Raw genomic sequence first — 12,463 nt, 5'->3', positions numbered from 1 at the left:
CGCCCCTCACCCCTGAACCAACATGTGGCCCTGTGTGGACAGTGGCCACGGCAGACTCCAACCGGATGGGGCCCCTCCTGCAGACGCTTCACCTCAGCTACCACGGTGGCCGCCTCTGCCCGAGCAGCCCGGCAAGGCCAAGCTCCCTCCCTCCTCCCTGGGGCCAGGGGCAGGGCCACCACCTCCGGGGGCGCTGAGCCAGTCTCAACCTTAGCCTCGGACAGTGGGGACCTGTTTGGGTAGGGCACGACCCCAGTCTGAGTCCAGCTGGGCTCCTGTTCACTTTGTCTCAGAAACTGCAAGGGCAGGTGTGACCTGCCACGTGCTCAAGGGTGCCCCACGGTGGGCAGTGAGACGCATGTGGCCCTGGCAGAGTGGTCCAAAGGGCGGGGACTGTCCCACTAGATCACACACCCAAACCCACCTGGACGGCAGCATGTTTAAGATTGGTGAAACACGCTCAGGTGGAAAAACAGTATCTCCCGCGGGCGCTGGGTACCACGTGCCACCTTGGATGGGGTGGGATCCCAGAAAGCGAGGCCAGGAGAGACCACCCAGTTCTCCTCTGAGTCACAGAAGCAGGGATAGATTAGCCCTGACACAGCCAGACCGTCCCCACGAGGGGCAGGCTTTCCAGGCCCGGAGCCACCCAGGGCGCCTGCCAATTCCCCAGGCTACGGTGCCCTGGGGAAGAGCCCTGGGGCCCACGGGTGCTGGGAGTCCCACAGCCCTAGGTTTGAACTTGGGCGGGGGCAAGCCTGGAGCCTGCTGTGCCTTGATTTCCTCGTCTGCAAACAGCCGTCTCTCTGAGAGGTCACTCCTGCACAGTGAGCGAGTGGACGGAAGCCCAGGACTGTCATGTCTTGGGGTCTGAGTGTCCTTCTCGCACAGCCCTAAGGGTGGGGGAGGTGTCTGAAACCCTAGAGGAGAGAGTGCCTGCGGAATGCCCTGCGGTGTCTCGAGGGCATGAGAAGAGTCCTTCCAACAAGGTAATAATAAGTGACATTTAAAACAAATCGCTTCCTTCCTCTCTTTCTGCAGCAGGCACATTTGCATCAGGCAAGAAGCTGCTTCTGACACTGTCGCAATGAATCAAATGGGCGAGTGCACCGGGCAGGTACCTCCAGCTCTTCAGCGGTGAAGACACGGATGAACCCCTGCTCTTCCACCTGGGTCCTAGGACATGGGACTGGATCTGAGGCTGAGGAGTGACTCCATTCAAGGCTGGACCCACAGGGGCGTCCCTGGCATAGGAGCCTGCCTGAGAGGTGGGGACTCAGCTGTGCTCTCAGGGACCCTAGTTCTAGTGCAAACACTCTGTGATGAGCCAGGAAGCTCACTGCCTCCACCCATCATCCCTAATCTCCGAACCTCAGAGGGGCCCATGCCCACTGCTGGGAGGCTGGCCACAGAGGGGGAGCACTTCCTATCCCACAAGGATTGAGAAGCCCCTTGCTCTCCTGGGGTTTCTGCCAGTGTCCTGTCCCCAGGGCTCACAGGGTGAGACCAGGGTTGGGGAAAAGGCAGAGCTCAGAAGTGGGCTAGAGCCTTACTGGCCTCTCTGTGTCAGCTGGAATTTAACACAAAGGGACCTCACAGGTGGGATGAGTTTACAGATCTTGAGGTGGGTGCTCAGCCTGCATCACCCAGGTGGGCCCAAGGTCATCACAGCAGTCCTCGTGAGAGGACAAGGAAGCCGTGACCACAGATGCAGGGTCAGGGAGATCCTGGGCTGTGGCTATAAGGGTGGACAACAGGCCACAAGCCAGCGAGTACAGGAGCCTCTAGAAGCCGGAAAAGGAAGAAGCAGATTCTCTCCTGGAGCCTCTGGGAGGATCGCGGGCCTGCTGGCCAGGGAGTAGCACTTTCATTACTGACACTTTCATTACCGACATTGAATCACGGCGCATGTGGCTACTGACCGTCGTGGGGACGGTGCTGGGGGGCTCGTGTGGGTAAACCTGACGTAAGCAGATCACAGAGCTGCTGGGAGCAGAGACTGAACTGTCTGCCTCTAACTGTCCGAATTCAGCAGGAAAAGGGGTCCCTGGGCCAAGACTATGAGGGGACACAGACAGAGCCGGGCCTTCCTTGGGGCCAGACGCCAATGGCTGCAGAACCCTCAGTCCTGTTTCAGTCTGGAGTCTCACATACACGTGAGGGGGGAGCCATCACTCTGGCAGTCCAGCGTGAGCATCTACGGTGGCTGGTGCTGCACCTGATCAGCATCGTCACCAAGGCTGATGCCCCTGGGCCCTGGCAGTGGATGCTGTTCAGGCCCGGAGGGTGGTGGGAGGGCACCAAGCATGGGTTCGAGAGCTCCGACCTTGGAACTCACTGTCCCCGCCAGGTTCCACCATGGACCCGCCCTTCGGCCACAGTCAGTTTCCTTAATCCCTTGACCAGCAGTTTCCAGATCAGAAAACTGGGGATAACAGGGCTCCAGTCTCATCGGGGAGGACAATCGTATCCCCCTAAGTGAGGGGTAATTGTGTAAAGCATTCAGCACCATGCCTGGCACTCGAAAGTGAGCAACGGGCACCAGAGTTAAACAGAAGGGGCGCCTGCAGTGAGCCGAGCCGTAGGCCACAGCCGATCCTTTTCTAAATCACGGTGGGGCTGCCTCGAGTGGCCCTCCGAGAGGGCTGCCAGCTCCCCCTGCACACGGTGTTTCTGCCAGGGCAGGTTTCAGACAGGGATTTGGAAAAGAAAGCGAAACACTAAAACATCGCTCTTCCTAAGGCTACACTGCCAAGCACTGCAAACTCTGAGAAGAGCTCAGCATCTAAGCTCCAAGAAGCTGGGGCAGCAAGCGTGCTTACAACAAGCATCTTCTAGAGACTTCGCGTCCCACCCTGATAGTCTGGAGGGATCACTTCTCCACAAGAGAAGGGTAGGTCACCTGTAGGTTTTCCTACCCAAGGCCTCCAAAACCACTAGAGCAAAGGCAACTATTTTCCCCTTTTCACTTTTCTTAGCATTTTAGCATCTCAACAAAAAAAAAGACAGTCAGAAATGGAGCAAGTGAAAGGAAGCTCAGGTCTTTGGGCTTCACCAGCTTGCCCTGACTAACGCCAGCAGCCCTGTTATCAGGCGGGTGGTTGGGGTCCCCTGTGCCCTACCCCAGCACTGACCTCACCTCGGTACCACTTTCTGAGGGGTCTCAGGTATGACACTGGACTCCCCCCAAGTCCCAACTCGTGGACAAAGTGTTCCTCCTCCACCTCAATGGCCTGGCTCGAGTTTGATTCTCTGCACAACCACTAAGACTCCCGAACCCGCCAACCCCAGTGGCAAGGGGGACAAACCCTGGAGGACTTTCAGGGCCCGCCGGTGGAGGGGCTGGGCTGAACCTGGTGGGGTCACCAGGAGGACAGGTCACCGGTGTTAAAGACCGTGAATGTGGGCTGGTGGGGGTGTTGAAGAGGGTATAAGGGTGGGCCCTCCATGGTCCAGGCGGCAGTGATGGTGTGCTCCAGGAATCTGGTTGGTAACAGCAAACCTGCCACAATCCTATGAGACAGCACTGTCCCCACTGTGTCAGAAGTGTGGGTGCCACTGAGCCCCCTCTCAGTACACACCCACTAGGGCTGAAATTCAAAGTCGCCCTCTGACCTTCTGGGCGATGTTTTCATGCCACAAAGCTGCACATATGGCTTCCTGACAGACACCCGTCCGCCCCCCAACTGACCACTGAGCCACAGGCCGGGCTGGGTTTTGCTGACAGCACACCAATGTCCGTCCTCTGAGGAAGCAGCCTCCCCGGAGGCTGGACAAAGACAGAGCAGAGCAGTTCCTGCCTGAGATCTGAGAAGCTGGTCAACCCAAAGGCCTGGCCTCCTCTCCATTCCAGCTGTTGTTCTAATGAAATATGCTGAAACAGGGGAGTCAGAGAAAGTCACACCCCCTCTGCTAAGACCCCACCTATGGTCATCAGAATAATGGCCCCCAAAGGCACACCTGGCCTCCATAACGGGGAGGGGACACACCGCTGACACCTGGAGTCCCCAGGCTGTGGTCACTGCTGTGCCTCCCAGGAACACTCACATGCCCTCTTGCTGCCCTGCATTCCTGCCAGCAGAACTGGACACAGCCATGCAGCTCTCCCCGCCGCGGTGGCATCGGCTCCCGCCCTCTCGGCCAAGACCAAGGGCCGGCAGCAGCTCACGGTCTGCGCCCTGAGAGCCCCACGGGCTCACAGCCATCTCAGCAGATTTGCATCAGAAAATCTAAGCGGAACCATGGGGAATGTCAACACCACCCCTTCACCAAGTGTCTGACACTCTTCTGATGCCCAGCGCCAGGAACCCTGAGCCAGCAGGGTCATCCAGGCACAGCCGGCCTCGCCCTACACATCCCCAGAAAGGAGCAGACAGTGAGAGAGGACGAGTGGCAGGGGAGCGGCAGTTCCCCTGGGGCCTCTGCTCCTCCATGTCGAACATGACACGTGACAACTGTCTGAAGCGGCCAGGCTCCTCCTCCTCGAGCCACGGCGAGGGGGGAGTGAAGAAGTCGACAGCTTCACACGGGGACACTCCTCGGGAAAAACAAATAAGGTGTGACACTGTCTAATGGCCCCGGGGACACTGCACTGAAACGGGCCAGACTCCATAACTGTGACTTCAGCTTGGCCCACATTCCTTTATACACAAAGCAAAATGTGATCCGTGAAAAGAAAACATTCTCTCTGCTCCCTGGGGCTCCCCAGGCCAGGAGGCCCAGCTCCAGGGCCGCGGGCTGCACAGGCTCAAGGCCAAGGCTCTGATGCTGTGAGGGATTTGTGGGGGTGTGGGGTGCAGAGGGCTCAACGTCGTGGGGGGCAGCCCACAGCCCAGCCCTCACTCTCACCTCATCCACAGTGGAATGTTCCACCAGAAAAGCACGGCTTGTGAAAATGAAGACCCCTTTCACTGTGTTTTGGGGGTTTTTTTGGCCATGCCCTGAGGAATGTGGGATCTCAGTTCCCCAAGGAGGGAGTAAACCTGTGCCCCCTGCAGTGGAAGTGCAGTCTCAACCACTGGACCACCAGGGAAGTCCCCTTTTCCCTGTGTTTTGGAATAAGACTAACTTTTCTGCGCCCACATTGCCCTGACATCTCCCAGGTTTCAATGCGTCCCCAGCAAAAGTGCTCTCCTCTGGCCAGGGTTCACAGTGTTCCCTCAAAACGAACCAACTGAGCATCTCCTTGCCCAATGAGCATCTCCTTGACCTCCCCGACCTCCCTGTTGAAAGGTGATTCTGGTCACAAGAGGGATGAAGTGTGAAGAGTCAGGGGTGAGGAGGGGTGGACTCCCTGTTTCTAACAGAGGCAGACTTCACCCTCTGGGGCCTTCCCCTCAGCAGTGAAGCACCACTGACCTGAAGCAAGTCAGCTGATGGGCTGACCTGGAGGAACTGGCCGCCTCTGGAGGACACCGCTTTGCTTCTCAGCTGGCGGTTCTCAGAGGGCACTGGGGATGCACTGAACAAGCATGGTGTCCACTGTGGGTTCTGACATCGTGTTTAACAAGGATGCTGTGATCACAGTGATTTACCCAGGGAGCAGTCAGTTTCAGAAAAGGAGGGGCCAGGACTCATGGCTGGAGAGGATCCTTCCTTTCCTGAACGTCCATAGCACCCCATATACAGCACCAAGGCCCTGGGAGGACCTGCCAAGACGGACAAGACCCACTCATTTTGGGCAAATTCTAAAAGGACTGTGGTCTGCATCTGAGGCAAACACCTACTAGTTGGGAAGGGGTTCTGAAAGCGGGGAGCCACAGACCACCCCTTCCCTCCCTTAAAGCACCCACCCCAGGCCAGCGTGGGTCAGATGATGCGCTCTCGACCAGGCCGGGAGGGGAGGTGCCTACAGCTCCGCTTCAGGCTGCTCTGTCCCTAGCAGGCAGCACTTATTTGCCAAGCATGTCTGCAGGCGTGCGCGTGCGGCTGGGCTGGACCCCAGCTGGAGGCGGCCTCGGAGGCCTGGACCCCTGGCACTGCTGCCCGAGGCCGGGAGCAAGGAGTCAGCCCCCGCCTTCTCTCTGTCAGCCCCACCTTCTCTCTGTCCCTCTCACCGCCTGGACCCCCGACCCCAGAGTGAAGGAAGGGCTGTTCTCCAGGGGCGCACAGCCTCGTCTCAGAAGACACAACGGACTGAGGGGACAGTTATTGTATGTCTTCAGACGAGCATGGAACCATTTCCGGGTGGGGCTGGGACTGATCTCTGCTGGGAAAGCCACCAGCTCTGTGCTGGGTGGTGCAGATGGGCTGAGGGCTGGGGGCTTACTGCTCTGACCTGCCCACTGCTGACGACACAGGAGATCCATCTCCCCTCCCCAAGAGGTTACGCCACCACTGTGCGGCGGCAGCAGCAACTGTGCATGTGGGGCCTTCACAAGGCTGTGTGTCCCGGGCCCCTCAAGAGGGTAAGTTTATGCCACTCTTTAGCAGGAAAGAGTGACAACTGTTAGTCGCTAAGTCTTGTTCGACTCTGCAATCCCATGGATTAGAGCCCGCCTGGATCCTCTGTCTGTGAAGTTCTTCAGCTAAGAATACTGGCGTGGGTTGCCATGTCCTTCTCCAGGGGAACCTTCCCAAACCAGGGATCGAACTGGCATCTCCTGCATTGCAGGCAGATTCTTTACTGTCTGAGCCACCAAGGACGCCCCTTAATAAGATGGTTAGATAGCATCACCAACTCAATGGACATGAATTTGAGCAAACTCCAGGAGACAGTGAAGGACAGGGAAGCCTGGCGTGCTGTAGTCCATGGGGTCGTAAAGAGTCAGACACCACTTAGAGACGGAACAACATCACAGCGGGATAAAGGCCTCTGGCTTCTGTTTCTCTGGCAAATGGGCAGAGACCAGGGCCTGGGGGAGCAAGGGTGAACCAAAAGCAAACTGTACACAGACCCAAGTAGCCAAGGCAGCCCCTCTCTGTTGGTGGAGTTGTGTTACCTTTTCGGATCTTGTCGTGGAAGTTAATGGCGTCCACGGAGGCCGTGACTATGTTGGTCTTGCAGTGACGTGCGGCCACGATCCCAGCCACCTCGTCCATGAGCTTCATGGTGACCCCTGCAGAGGACGGCGGGCAGCAAGTTAGATGTGAGGGAGAGGAGCCCACTGCCCATCCTGGAGACAAGTCACGGGAAATGACGCCCTTGCTTCCACCAGTAGGGCTGAAGCCGACAGGCTCAGGCTGAAAACTGGGCTTCCTGGGAGCTTTGGGAGACGACCTCGGCTGAGGGTCTAGGCCACTGACAAAGTGATGACCCTGCTCCAATCTCTACAGGTGTCCTATCCTGCCAGGAAAGCTTCATCATGCCCTCCTCTGGAGTGGCCACCATAAGAAAGCCAGAAGACAGAGCTGGAGGGAAGGTGGAGAATCATAACCCTCTACACGGCTGGTGGGGATGGAAATCATGCAGCTGTTTTGGAAACAGCTGGGAGGTTCTCAAAAGGCTGGACACAGAGCTGGCACATGACCCAGTAATTGCACTCTTAGGTGTGCACCCAAGAGAAAGAAAAACATCCATCCACACAAAAGCTCGTACGCATATCTCATAACGGCCTTCCTTACTCATAGTACACCAGGGCAGAGAAACACAGGTGTGTGTCAACAGCTAAAAGGACAAAGAAAACGTGGTGTATCTGCACAGCAGAATATTGTGGTTGTTTAGTTGCTAAGTCGGGTCCAGCTCTTTTGCGACACCATGAACAACAGGTTCATATCCATGGGATTTCACAAGCAAGAATACTGGAGCGGGTTGCCATTTCCTTCTCTGGTGGATCTTCCCAGACCAGAGATGGAACTCAAGTCTTCTGCACTGGCAGGCGGATTCTTTACCACTGTGCCACGTGGGAAGCCCCACGATGGAATATTACTTAGTGATAAAAAGAAACCAAGTGCTGATGACAGGCTACAACATGGATGAAACTTAACATCATGCTGAGTAGAAGAAGTCAAATACAAAAGACCACGTATTAGAGGATTCCATTGATATGAAATATCCAGAATATGAAAGTCCATAGGAACAGAAAGCAGATTAAAGGTTGTCTGGGCACAGGGAATTCAGGAGAAGTGCGGACTGGCTCCTCATGTGGGTAGGAGGTCTCTCCTTGGAGTGATGCAAGTATTCTACGATTGCCTGTGGTGATGGCTGTGTGACGCTGTGAATACACTACAGAAAAATCAATGGCCTGTAACAGGTAAGCTGTATGATACATGAATTACATCTCAATAAAGCTGTTATGTAAGAAAACAAGGGAGATCACACCAGGCAATCCTAAAGGAGATCAACCCTGAATGTTCATTGGAAGGGCTGATGCTGAAGCTGAAGCTCCAATACTTTGTCCACCTGATGTGAAGAGCTGACTTATTGGAAAAGACCCTGATGCCGGGAAAGATTGAAGGCAGGAGGAGAAGGGGGCGACAGAGAATGAGATGGTTGGATGGCATCACCAACTCAATGGACATGAGTTTGAGCAGGCTCCGGGAGACGGTGAAGAACAGGGAAGCCTGAAGTGCTGCAGTCCATGGGGTCGCAGAGTCAGACATGACTTAGAGAATGAACAACAACAATATGCTTTTTCCCTGTGACTAAAACAAGACTGCGGAAAAGAGAGTTCAAGGTCATGATGAGAGGTGGGGGTGACATTAGTGTGTGCAAGGTAAGGGGTCCTGCACCCAGAGTTCCCAGGTTACCTGGTGGTATCACCAAGGGAGGGGAGACTTGGAGGTTGGACAAAAAGAATTTATGTTGGAATTAATGTTTAGAACATACAAAGTACCTAAAATTAATCCCTTACTTGTTCATACTAAAAAGCAGAAGCTGTTAAGAGCAGGCTATATGGCACAAGTAACAATCAGCTCCTTCAACCAGCATTTGACCCCATTTATCCAAAATGTGGGTAGAGGTTCCACAAGAGATTTCACTGTTACTAAAAATACTACAGGATCTAGTGTGTGTGGCCAGGACGGGCCCCAAGCCCAGGGCACACGAGCTGAGTGGGAGAGGGGGAACATGAGCAGCTGGCTGAGCTCCTGATGCCAGAACCCCCACCAGCCCAGACCACGGCATCACGTGACCTGGAAGCTGCACAGGGTGGGGACACGCCTTGTGGTCCCCATGTCCTGACCAATTCCGAACCTGGCATGCAGCACTCAGAAAGGACTGCCAACTGAGTGATCAAGGACCAAAGGAACTCTGATTGACCCACAGAGCCAGCTCTGACAGCGAGTCCTCGGGCCCATACCTGTGTAACAACCATAGTCAGCCCAGGTGAGGCTGGGGAGAGTGTATGCATCTTATCCACAGAGCCAGGCGAGCTGCTCAGGGGCGTGTCTGATAATAAACTCCACGCTCAAAACTAGCGTACTGTCTCACAAGCCCCCTGCCCACCCCAGCAGCTGGCACACAAACCTGACCTAGGAGACCTGGGAGAGAACTGGGACTGCCCACAGCCCTGACAAGAAACAACGGTGTTTATAGCACCAACCCTGGACTGAGCCCACGGCCTCCTGGTGCCCACATCAGGAGCAGGCATGACCTCACCATGCACGTCCATTGTCAGATGATGCCCCAATTTGGGGTTTATCCCGGGTTCTGGGACAGTGATACACAGGCAGCTGGTAACCAGGAAGAGGAGGAACCCCAGCCCCGAGGGACGGGAGGTCTGCTCCACACGGCCCCCACCTGGACCATCCCCATCCACCTCCATTACCTCTGCCTCCCGGAACCATGGTGGGGTCATTGAGAAGTGACAGCAGGTAGATTTTAGCATTCAGGACACAGAAAAACTTTTGGGGAAGACCTCAGATGTGCGCAGAGCTCAGTGTTTGGCCTTACACAGGCAGGACTCCCAGCCCCCGCAGTGTGTGTGTGGGAAGTGCAAGGTCAGAGCTGGAAGCAGAAACCTGTGCCCATGGCTCCCACAGCCCCGAGTCTGTTCTCATAAATGCGATGGAGAAGCGTGAAGCATAACTGGGCCCTCTGGGGTCCTGTGTGCAAAGCGGACTCTGGGGGCTACTCAGAGAGAAAGGGACTGATCTCATAAAACTGAGATTACAGGTACCTCGGGGATTCTGCGAGCTCGGTTCCAGACCCCTGCAATACAGGGAATTTAGAAACAGCTGGGTCAAACAAATGTTTTGGTTCCCCAGTGCATATAAAAGCTATGTTTCTACTGCACTGCAGTCAATATTGAGTGAGCAATAGTATTATGTCTAAAAAAGCAACGTGCACATGTTAACTGAGAAGAATCTACTGCTAAAAGATCAGTCAGGGCCTTCAACGAGTCATCATCTCTTTGTGACAGCAATGTCGGAGATCACCGATCATGGATCCCCGTTACAAACATGATAATGACCGAGTCTGCAATACCGGGAGAATTACCAAAATGCGACACAGAGACGTGAAGGGAGCAGATGCTGCTGCAAAAACAGCACCAATAGGCTTGCTCCACGCAGAGCTGCCACGAGCCTTCAGTTTGTTTAAAAAAACTTTGAAGTGCAATCAAGTGAAACTCAGTAAAAGGAGGTCTGCCTGTATAATAATAAACACTGAGTACGAGCCGTCTTCCCTCTTCTGGGTAAGCCCTGAGTCGCTGCGTGGGTCTGGTCTAAGATATTCTTGTTCTCCCTGCTAAGAGAAAACAGTCCTTGCAGAAAAGGACAAGAAAACCCACATAATTTCACTCCTTTATGACGTTTACAAAGAAGGACTGTCACCACAAAACGCCCTTATTGATGACTGCAGACAAGATATATTACAATCAATGTGTCCACTGAGAAAAGTAAATTTTGTTTAAAAACAAAAACAGGGACTTCCCTGGTGGTCCAGGGATAAGACTCCAAGCTCCCAAGGCAGGGGACCCGGGTTTGATCCCTGGGCAGGGAAGCACATCTTGCAGCTAAGATGCAGCACAGCCAAATTAATTAATCAGAAACCCAGTCACCTGGTTTGTAGCTGTCCTTCCTCCCACCGCTGTCCTGTCAGGGGAAGCCACCATCGCCCCTCTACTTTTTTTAATACTTCAATTAAAAATATCAAGCAGCTGAGTTTTCTCAAAACTGCCTCTTTCTAAGTTCCTACTGAAAAACTTCACCAACCGCTTCCCAGTTAGGTACAACAGGTGCCGCTGACGATGGGAGGAGGACTTGGCAAGTTACAGCCTGTTGTGAGTTGTCCTAATTGCCCGAGATGCGTCATTTAAAAGATGACAACAAAACCGTAGGAGCGGCTGGCCTTCAGTTCTGCATTCATTTCGGGAATTATGGGAGGGGAAAAAAAGAAGACCTGCTTGGCCACTAACATACAGATAAACATCAGGTACCAGAGATATTTCTGAATCTAACATTTAACTGCTTACAGGTTGTTTTTTCCTTTTCCTTTTTCTTTTTTTAAAAAAAGTATTGACAACACGTTGACTAGCTTAAAAATAGAGGCTTAATTTTCTTTTCCTGGACCCGCCGGGCTGACTGGGTCGCGCCTGCTGCAAACCCAAAGCAGCCATTAGCAGCTCTCAGCTTGGTGTCACTGCCTCTGCTTGCACTGTGGGTGGCGATTTGCAATGCCCCCATTTCTATATTTAATCCTGGCTGACAGAGTGTGGGTGCCGGCCTCCTATATTAAGAAAACGATAGTAAGTTCATCTTATTTTAACTAGCCCACCCTTTGGAAATTATAAGGGGAGTTATTTTAAGAGCCAGCTGAGCGACAGCCTCCTGAGACTGTCTGGCTTCTCCCTGCCAGGTTTCTTTATTTTTTAAATTAATCAATTTATTTTTTCGGCCACACTGCAATGTTTGCGGGATCTTAGTTTCTCGACCAGGGATTGAAGCGGTACCCCCGACAGTGGAAACACAGAGTGCTAACCACTGGACAACCAGGGAAGTCCTCCCCACACTCCCCGCCCCACCCTCCCCACTCCCAATTTCAAATGTACCTGCAGGTCTCTGACACCAAGGACAAAGGAGTATTAACGAAGGTAGCTAATAAAGATTGTACTGGGGGGTTAATGCACAGTGTAGTGAAGATGACTCGTTTCTAAGGACAAAATGTCAAAGGGGGCATCTGGCTCCCACTTATCCTGAGCATTGCAGACCTGGGGCCAGGGAGAAGGGCTGCCTGGCCACGAGGCCAGGTCTCACTGCTCACATTCTATATCAGGGAGCTGGAGAAGGTCAGTCAAGCGCTCACTGCTACTTGAGAATCAATGCCTTCCCTGTTCTAATCAACAGGAGAAGCAGGGCAGGCAGATTCCTGTTCCAAATGCCACGGAGAGCAGGGAACGGGGGCAGTGGTTATACACAAGCCCCCCTCTCCGCTGACCCCTCCCGGAGGGACGTGGCCACCTCGCTGAAGTTCACACAAGACCCAGAATCATTCCCATGGGTGTCAGTTTCCTCTCGGGTATCTGGGCTGTGCTCTCAGGATGAGGACCAACAGTGGAGAATTCACATTCCTGATGTGGAACAG

General features: G+C 54.2%; 1 protein-coding gene across 1 annotated transcript in view; it reads right to left on the bottom strand.

Moving 5' to 3' along the window:
- Positions 1–12,463, bottom strand: part of ACOT7 (acyl-CoA thioesterase 7) — a 68,721-nt gene that overhangs the window by 15,531 nt on the left and 40,727 nt on the right. Inside the window, exon 9 of the mRNA XM_010850200.1 lies at positions 6,942–7,058. Coding sequence (XP_010848502.1) covers positions 6,942–7,058 — 117 coding nt within the window. The remainder of the gene's footprint in view (positions 1–6,941; positions 7,059–12,463) is intronic.

The sequence above is a fragment of the Bison bison genome, unplaced genomic scaffold (assembly GCF_000754665.1).
Source record: "Bison bison bison isolate TAMUID 2011002044 unplaced genomic scaffold, Bison_UMD1.0 scf7180017864289, whole genome shotgun sequence".
Lineage (NCBI taxonomy): Eukaryota > Metazoa > Chordata > Mammalia > Artiodactyla > Bovidae > Bison > Bison bison.
The sequence above is the reverse complement of the archived record's forward strand: the minus strand, read 5'-3'. Positions and strand labels throughout refer to the sequence as shown.